This window comes from Bubalus bubalis, chromosome 19, assembly GCF_019923935.1.
Source record: "Bubalus bubalis isolate 160015118507 breed Murrah chromosome 19, NDDB_SH_1, whole genome shotgun sequence".
NCBI classification, from domain to species: domain Eukaryota; kingdom Metazoa; phylum Chordata; class Mammalia; order Artiodactyla; family Bovidae; genus Bubalus; species Bubalus bubalis.
The window spans coordinates 33501795-33511302 of record NC_059175.1 but is presented as its reverse complement, the minus strand read 5'-3'; the positions used below and the strand labels follow the sequence as shown (position 1 = coordinate 33511302).

Sequence of the window (9508 nt, the reverse complement as noted above, 5' to 3'; positions counted from 1 at the left end):
GGACTTCGCTGGTGGTATCGCGAGGCCAATCCAGTCAGCAGGTAGAGGGCGGAAAACGACATAGGGGGAAATCGAGGGCATTGACACGCGGCCCTCCCTGAAGGAATTTACACTCTAGTTGAGATCAGCCAGGCGCTGAGGACAGAGGCAAACCCGACTATAAAAGTGTATGAGGGTGGGGAGAGGACCAGGGAGGGCCCTAGCGCAACTCGGGGGGATGGGTCGGCGGGCGAGGGCGGCCTAGGGGGCAAAAAAGTTGGATGCAGCGTCTCTAAAGAAGAAAGAACTATGACCCGAAAGTAGCTGTTTTGAAAAATAAAGTGGGAACGTGTAACACAGGGAAGTGTGTAGGAAATTGAAAAATTGAGATTGTTTTCAGTGTTGTTGTGGTTTCATTTTTGTAGACCAAGTTTTCTCAACCTCAAGGGTGTAACGTTTCCAACTGGATCATTCTTTGAGGCAGCGGGAGGGTGGGGGTGGGGGGTGACTCCCCTGTGCGCAGCAGGGTGTTCAGCAGTATCCCTGAGCACTAGATGCCATTAGCATCCACTACCACCCCACAGACTGGTTTCAAATAGGAAAAGGAGTCCGTCAAGGCTGTATATTGTCCCCCTCTTATTTAACTTATATGCAGAGGACATCATGAGAAACGCTGGGCTGGAAGAAGCACAAGCTGGAATCAAGATTTCCGGGAGAAATATCAATAACCTTAGATATGCAGATGACACCACCCTTATGGCAGAAAGTGAAGAGGAACTGAAAAGCCTCTTGATGAAAGTGGAAAAGGAGAGGGAAAAGGTTGACTTAAAGCTCAACATTCAGAAAACGAAAATCATGGCATCCGGTCCCATCACTTCATGGGAAATAGATGGGGAAACAGTGGAAACAGTGTCAGACTTTATCTTTTTGGGCTCCAAAATCACTGCAGATGATGACTGCAGCCATGAAATTTAAAAGACGCTTACTGCTTGAAAGGAAAGTTATGACCAACCTAGATAGCATACTCAAAAGCAGAGACATTACTTTGCCAACAAAGGTCCGTCTAGTCAAGGCTATGGTTTTTCCAGTGGTCATGTATGGATATGAGAGTTGGACTGTGAAGAAAGCTGAGCACCGAAGAATTGGTGCCTTTTAACTGTGGTGTTGGAGAAGACTGTTGAGAGTCCCTTGGACTGCAAGGAGATCCAACCAGTCCATTCTAAAGGAGATCAACCCTGGAATTTCTTTGGAAGGAATGATGCTAAAGCTGAAACTCCAATACTTTGGCCACCTCATGCAAAAAGTTGACTCATTGGAAAAGACTCTGATGCTGGGAGGGATTGGGGGCAGGAGGAGAAGGGGACGACAGAGGATGAGATGGCTGGATGGCATCACTGACTCGATGGACGTGAGTTTGAGTGAACTCCGGGAGTTGGGGATGGACAGGGAGGCCTGGCGTGCTGCGATTCATGGGGTCGCAAAGAGTCGGACATGACTGAGCGACTGAACTGAACTGAACTGAACTGAACCACCCCACCAGTGGTGACAACCAAAAATGTCTCCAGAAGTTGCCCAAAGTCCCTGGAAGGAAGATGGGTCCCCCTCCTCTGCTTCATTGAGAACCACTGATGGGAAACAATGATTCTCCAAAGATGAGCCTCAGACCCCTGAGGGTCCTCAAGATCCTTTCAGAGTCAGAAGTATTTGGGGGACTTCTCTATGGGTTAGAATATGCCTTGAAATGCAGGGGACACAGGTTCCATACCTGATTGGGAAACTAAAAATCTGTCATGCCACAAAGCAACTAAACCCGCACACCACAGAGTCTGTGCACTGCACGACTGAAGCCTGCCTGCTCTGGAGTGCAAGCGTGACGACGACAGATACCACATGAGGAAATGAAGATCTTACTTGCTGCAACAGAGACCCCAATGCAGCCAAATAAGTAAATTTAAAAACAAATCTATATTTTCATACTATCATGACATCATTTACCTTTTTCATAATGTCGACATTTGCAGTAAGAATAGAAAAGCAATGGTGGCTAAAACCACTGGGACCTCAGTACAAATCAAGGTGGTGATACCAAGCTGTACTAGTGGTCATTGTATTCTCTCCTCAGTACACATTCATTGTAAGAAAAAGAAGATTCAGTCACTGAGTGTCCTTGAAGAAGCAGTAAAAATCAATTTATTAACCCTGAGTATACACATTTCTTTTTAGTATTCTGTGTGACAAAAATGGGAGGTACAAAGTACTTTTACTCTATATTGAAGTATGATGTCTCAAGATAAAAGCTCTGTGAGATTACATTATAAAAACACTTGTGAGATTACATTATAAACAAACTTTTTTGTGGAATACAACTTTTACTTAGAAGAACTGACACACCTGCTGATTATCCAGGCTTGGGTCTGACAAACAGTTTGAAAATGAAGGAAAGGCACCTGCTACATCAAGGAAAACAATTGACAGTGTTGCCAAAAATAAAATTCAAGAATTTAAGCAAGAGATAGCTGGAGTAACAGCCAAGTTTGACCTTGGAGTACAAAATGAAGCAGGGCAAAGGCTAACCGTTTTTTCAAGAGAGCACACTGGTCATAGCGCACACTCCTTTGCACAAGAGATGACTCTATGTGTGGACAACACCAAATGGTCAATACCGAAATCAGATTGATTGTATTGTTTGCAGTGGACAATGGAGAAGCTCTATACAGTCGGCAAAAAGAAAACCTGGAGTGGTTTTCCATGAGCTCGTTATTGCAAAATTTTATATCCATGGAGTCACAGAGTCGGACACAACTTAGTGACTAAACAACAACAAACCATTTTGGAATACTTGTATTTGCCATAATTATCTTGCCAGCTTCCTGGTGCTTCCAGACTTTTTTTTTTTTTTTTTTGGCCACACTGCAGGGCATGTGGGGTCTTAGTTCCCAACCAAGGAATGCACCCACAATCCCTGCAGTGGAAGCACAGTCTTTTCCTCTAGACTGTCAGGGAAGTCCCCAGACTTTTCTGATGAGACCAGTGGTGGTATCAAATGTGATTTTCTTTTTTATTGTTGGATTAGATGTTTCCAACATTTATGAGAACTGCGGAAGTGAACCAGTTTTTTTCAAAATAATCAGTACGCAATCGTGGTAGCCAACCTCCAAGATAGCCACCTATGAGCCCTACCCCTTGCACTCACACTCTTGTGTAGTTACTTCCCACATCATACCAGGATTGTTCTCTGTTGCCTCAAGGATATAGCAGAAGTGATAGTATATCACTTATTATATCACTTCTGGTATTAATAAAAAGATACTACTATAGTGGTGGCAATGGCACCCCACTCCAGCACTCTTGCCTGGAAAATCCCATGGACGGAGGAGCCTGGTAGGCTGCAGTGCATGGGGTCGCTAAGAGTCGGACACGACTGAGCGACTTCACTTCACTTTTCACTTTCATGCATTGGAGAAGGAAATGGCAACCCACTCCAGTGTTCTTGCCTGGAGAACCCCAGGGACGGGGGAGCTTGGTGGCTGCCGTGTATGGGGTCACACAGAGTCGGACACGACTGAAGTGACTTAGCATAGCATAGCATAGAGGTGGCAGTGTTTCTTCATCTGGGTAGAGGTTTACATGGCCATGTTCATTGCAAACCTAAAACACTGAAAATTCATCAAGGGAAATACTTGATTTGAGCACTTTTCTGCATATGGTAGACCTCTATAAATATCTTTAAAATGTACGTATCTAGGGACTCAGAGCAGGATTTATGCCTTATGGTCACATTCATAGTGCTTGGTTCATAGTAGAAGATATACAAGAAGATATAGTTTGCAGAGTGAATAAGTCAATGGTGCTTGAAGCTGTACACCTTTCTAGGAGTCTGTATCAAACCTCTCAAAACCCCCACCACTTCCCTACTTACTTTGCTCTATGGTAATGCATCTATTGATATATTTAATAATTTCCCATGCTGCCTATATAGACAACATGATCATCTTCCAAGTTGTTGGAAATCCTCTAAATTTGTCATAGTTAACATTTATTGTCATTCACAATAAATGAACAATCTTTTTACAATAGAACAGTTCAATAAATATTGATTTTTCAGGCAAGAGAATTTCTCGTACAATTTTGTTCAGTCAGGGTAAACATCTAATTTATAAGTTCCCTAAAAGAACAACCCATGTATTGTTCATAACACTCTTTAGGACTGTTTTCTGTTGTTCAATTATCAAGTTATTTTAAAGATTCAGAATGTCGACAATCTAACACAAGCCAACAATGCTATATGGGATATAAGATTTTTTACTGATTGAATTCTAACAGTAGTGGAATTCTAACCAAATCCAATGTTAGCAGCCAAAGGTAACTGCTCTTCCGTTATATATAACTTAATATTTTGTTCAGGTGTTTAATTTTTAGATTAAACAAAAGCTCACTAATTTAGATGAAACAAAAATTATAACATTCAAGTGCCAAAATCTGCTCAAGCACTATACTTTATATTTAGGCACACTGTTTAAAAGGTACACAGATGGTTGGCCATAACAAGTAACTTTTTTTTTTCCCACATAGTTTTCTCAGAAGTTAACCACATTGTAAACCAATGAAAAATCATATTTTTTATTATCCATTTTCCAAGTCAAAGTATTTGAAATTGTATCCTTAAGTATACCCTGGTCAAGACAAACGTGAACAAGCCTCAAAAATCTTGTACCACAAAGATTGATTTCTACCATACTACCAATTTATAGTTATGTTGTATGTAGGCTTTGATTCATCTAGTGAAGAAAACTCACAATGAAAATAGGATTTCTGTTACGGATGGGGGGACTCGGAAGGAGTTAAGGGGAAAAGATTTAAAGCATATTTTTTTCTTTCATTCCAAAGGTGCATGGAGTTCTCCATCCACCCATAGTCCACCCATAGTCAGTGTGAATGGTATCACTGAAAGGCCAAAAGGGGAGGTGGGGGTAGGTGGCAGGGTGAGAGGTCAGGATTTTCTGTATAAAATGATTTAAAACTCTGAAAAACTACAAAGCCATCCAAAGAAAAAATATAATCAAAGTAAAAGCAACCGAGTTTATTTCAGTGACATTACCTTAAATTAGATATATTAAGCTCCCCAGTCCCCCAACCTGGTAGAAAAGTTCCTCTCAGTGAGAAATCATTTATTTTAATGGCAAAAATTTTACATATCAGTAAAATCTGTTATTTAAAACTGTGTACAGTACATTTCTGGCAAAAGCCTTACATCTTTCAGTTGTCAAGACAAAGTAAAAATGTGGTTGCATAAAATCACAAAAAATATAAATTGCTGAAAAGATAATAAAAAAAGATTAAAAATCATTTGCATTGACTCTCTTACATCTTCAATTAGTATGAATTTGCAAACAACAGTAAATTTGTGGAAACTGTGATGAAACCTTGACATTCTCAACCAAAAGTTGTCATTTCAAATATCCCAGCTTAAAAAGAACCTACTTGCAATAGTCTGTGTATTTATCATGTTATTTGTACAAGTGCAATATTTAAGTATCCAAAATAAAACTCAGTAACTTAAATCACAATAACTTAAAAAGAAGCCGTTTACAAAATTAACAATTTTTAGAAGGTCCTATTTAATTGGTTCCTCTTTTTGTTCCCCACTCCCCACAACAGGTCAGAGACATTACGTCTTAGCTCTATATACAAATCGGTAGCTTTAAAAATACAGTCTTCTGTTCTTAACATTAGGAATATAATGCTGCACTTAAGAGAGCCTACGTGAAGTCAGTATCTCCAAAACAGAGGGCCACATACAAGTTATAAATACAGTTTGAACTTATATTTAAATGGAACTCCTATAATTTTATACAGCTTTCCGATTCTAAGTTGAATAGAATAAGCCCTGGACAGAAGGAAGCAAGGTTTTCTCCTGAATTCAGTGCATGTTTCTAGGGATGCTGGAGCTACATCTACAACTATACAAGCTATCATGACATTTGAGAGCATTATTATCAAGTTACATAGGTGCCAAAAACAATACTATAATACCAAGAGTCTTAAAAGGGGGGTGGGGGGTGGGGGGGAAGAGTTCTGTTGCAATGGAAAGAGAATACCAAAAAAACTTTCAAGTTAAAATATAAGGCAATTATGAATGACACAGTATTTTTTTATTAGCATACACATGACACAAATTTTATCTGAGGTGGCTAAATTTTTTCTTACACCTAGTATGTAATGCATTACACTAAGAGCAAGAAAAAGAAATTATAAATCTGAGTTCTTAGGAGGATTAAGCAACTTTGGGAAGTTCCCATAATGCTACTTTAAGTAATGAAAATCCAAAGCAAATGTGACTAGTTAGAACTGATTTGTTCCATATTTTATCAAAACAATAAGGTGATAGCTAAGAGACAACCAAATGCAATGTGTAAACTTTAGTTGGAGCCTGGTTTGAAATAAATTTGTATGACAATAAGGGAAATCTAAATATGCATGATTAGATGGCATTAGAGAATAGTATTATGGTTTTTTAGGAGAATGTCATTATTTTTTAGGAGATGCTTTAAGTTTTGAGGAGTGATGAGTCTATCTGCAATGTCCAAATTGTTCAGGGGAAAAAAGCATATATACACACATACATATACACACATATATATATAACTGTATCTACATACAGATATATAGATAAATATGGCAAAATGTTAACAAGTATTGAATCTAAGTGGTAGATAACACACGTGATCATCTTACAGCCTTTCAATTTTTCTTCTAAAAAATGGCCATATTGAAATTTAGGAGAAAAAAATCCTGTTTAAGCAGTTAATAGTTTGTAAGACATGTCCTATGCACTGAATCAATTTAAAAGGTACATGATTGAATGACCAGACATTCCTGCATACATTTAATACTGACCGACATGATTAGGAGGACTCTGTCAAATGTCAAACCAACCAATGATTTATTTACAGTATATGCAATGCAGCTCTTGTGACAAAAAGAGCAATTTATATACAGAATATAGTGGGGCAAATTGCAGAATTAAAATTAGTGCCTGGAGTATCTGAATATATAAGTTCTGTATGTTTTTGCACTTACCAAACTAAAAGAAAAAAATTTAACTGTGTCAGGTATCTTTAATGTGACTTACCATATACTATAGAATATTAAGGAGAGGATATGGAAGAATCATCCAGGCTGTCCCTAATGTTGAAAATACTTGCTAAATTAAGGAGCCCAGAAAACAAAATCACCTCTACAAGTCTCTGGGGATTCTAGTCAAATATTTATTTCTTTATTCCCTTTTTGGCCGTACCACACGGCATGAGGGATCTGAGTTCCCCCACCAGGGATCGAACCTGCACCTCCCTATGTTGGAAGCACAGAGTCTTAACCACTGGACTGCCAGGGAAGTCTCTAGGCAAATATTTATTGAATAAATCTTTGAAGCAAATATATAACACATCAACATGTAATTAACATATGAAGGCCTTTATGGTAAATTAATATTCTACAAAGCCCTGTATACACTAAATATAAAATAGCCAAAAAAATCAAGTGAGCCTGAGAGACCTATAATTCATTGCGCATAGTATATTATTCTATATGCCTACTGAACAATGAACAAAATTGTCTTAATTCATTTTTGCACATTATGCTTTTAACTATTAATCATGTTTCAACCTCTGTGCAAACTGCATTCCAAAAGGCCAACCCTCAGTTATAATTACGTATAACTTGATTATACATGGAAGCATTTGGCTATGATTTATTATGCATGCTTATTGCTATCAAAGAAATAAGCAAAGTTTTAGGTTTACTGTGCAAGAATTTTAATTAGATTCGCGCACATCTCAAAAAATTCTATTGTGTGACTTCCAGGTCTTGGAGTTAATTCAACAGGAGAAGAGTCAAGTGAGGTTACAGATGAGGTAAGAGAAGCTTCTGAGGATTTTCCTTGAGCCTCAGCATCTGAATCATTCCTTTGGCAAGCTCGATAGTTGCTAACTGAGCCCGATCTCTGTGGCGTAGCAGTCCCTGATTTGGCTTCAGTAATTTCATCTGGGTAAAAAAAAAAAATTCAATTTATTCTAATCCATGACACTCTTCCCAAAATTTTAACAGTATTCAATTTGCTTAAGTGAGACCAGCTATCAAGAGCATGTTTGTTTTGAATACTCCCTATAACAGAGGCAATGAATCTGTGTTATGCCACTTGCCTCTTTTACACACAGTAATGTAGTCCCCTGATGACTTATTAAGATTGCGTACATATTTGGCTACTCATCAGTCTTGCAATCCAGGATTAAGAGCTCAATGAACTAATAATGAGGCTTAATAAACATCATTCACTAGCAACAAAAGTCAACCTTTCTATATTACAATAATAAAATAAATGCACTTAAAATTTGAATCTTGGAAATCATCTCATCTAACTCATTGCTTTATTGATAAGAAAGCATAAAGCCCTAACAGTTAAGTGGCTTGCTTAACAAGTGACTTAAGGTAACAAGTGAACAGAGAGGTAAATCTTGAAATTAAGTCTACTAACGCTCATCTCAGTGCTCTTACTTTGTCTTCATATTTAAGATCTTATAAAAGAGCAACAATTCCAATGAAAAAAATCAAGGAAAAACTAAAATTAGGAATACAACATAAAAACAGTAAGTGGTCATTCAGTTGGTAAACCCTAGTACTAATAAACCTAAGGTGACAAATTTAATCCAAATACAATGGAAAAAAAGTTAAACCCATTCTGTATCTCAAACTGCATTGTTACTACCATCTGGACATAAACAGACAAACAGGTTTGGCCAACATATCATAGCTTAAAGCTGTGTCTTTTCTGATACTATAGGTACTATCTTTGAGTTTATAAAGACAAAGCCATGGGTAAATCTCATAAGTGAACAAAAGTGGCAACATATCTTAATTGACTTGGCCAATGAAGAATAGCCATAAATACATCTACTTAGGTAAAGATTCTGTTTGTGAGAGAACATTTATATATACACAGCTGTGTGCATGCATGCTTAGTCACATCCAACTCTTTGTGACCCCATGGACTGTAGCCCAGCAGGCTTCTCTGTCCATGGGATTTCCCAGGCAAGAATGCTGGAGGGGGTTGCCATTTCCTTCTCCAAGGGATCTTCCTGACCCAGGGAAATAACCCTGCATTGGCAGGTGGATTCTTTACCTCTGAGCCACCAGGGAAGCACTGTGCTGTACTTAATTTTATTAAATATCAGATATTTTTTAAGTTTAATGCTATTGACTTTAACAGCAAAGTCAACATTTATTCTAAATAAAGCATTTCATCTTACCAAAATGAACTACAAGAAACAAAAATGTAACAAACTATCACTTTAGGATAAAGCTGTATAAGGCTTTAAGGATTTTAGAAGATAGTCTTAAAAGGACAATAAACTATTTCCTAGATTCTCAAATATTCAAATCTAAAAGGTGCTTTTATGTTCTTTTGCTATTGAATTACAAGGTACAATTCAAGAAGCTTCAAAAGACTCAAAGATTTACTAAAATGCCAAAT

At 38.0% G+C, this 9508-nt stretch overlaps 1 protein-coding gene across 5 annotated transcripts in view; it reads right to left on the bottom strand.

The window, feature by feature from the left end:
- Positions 1-5038: 5038 nt before the first annotated feature.
- Positions 5039-9508, bottom strand: part of PRKAA1 (protein kinase AMP-activated catalytic subunit alpha 1) — a 28645-nt gene continuing 24175 nt past the window's right edge. For all 5 annotated transcript variants that reach the window (XM_006053837.4, XM_044932556.2, XM_006053839.4 and 2 more), the window contains one exon: positions 5039-8022. In XM_006053837.4, the coding sequence (XP_006053899.1) occupies positions 7778-8022 (245 nt within the window). In that variant the 3' untranslated portion in view covers positions 5039-7777. The remainder of the gene's footprint in view (positions 8023-9508) is intronic.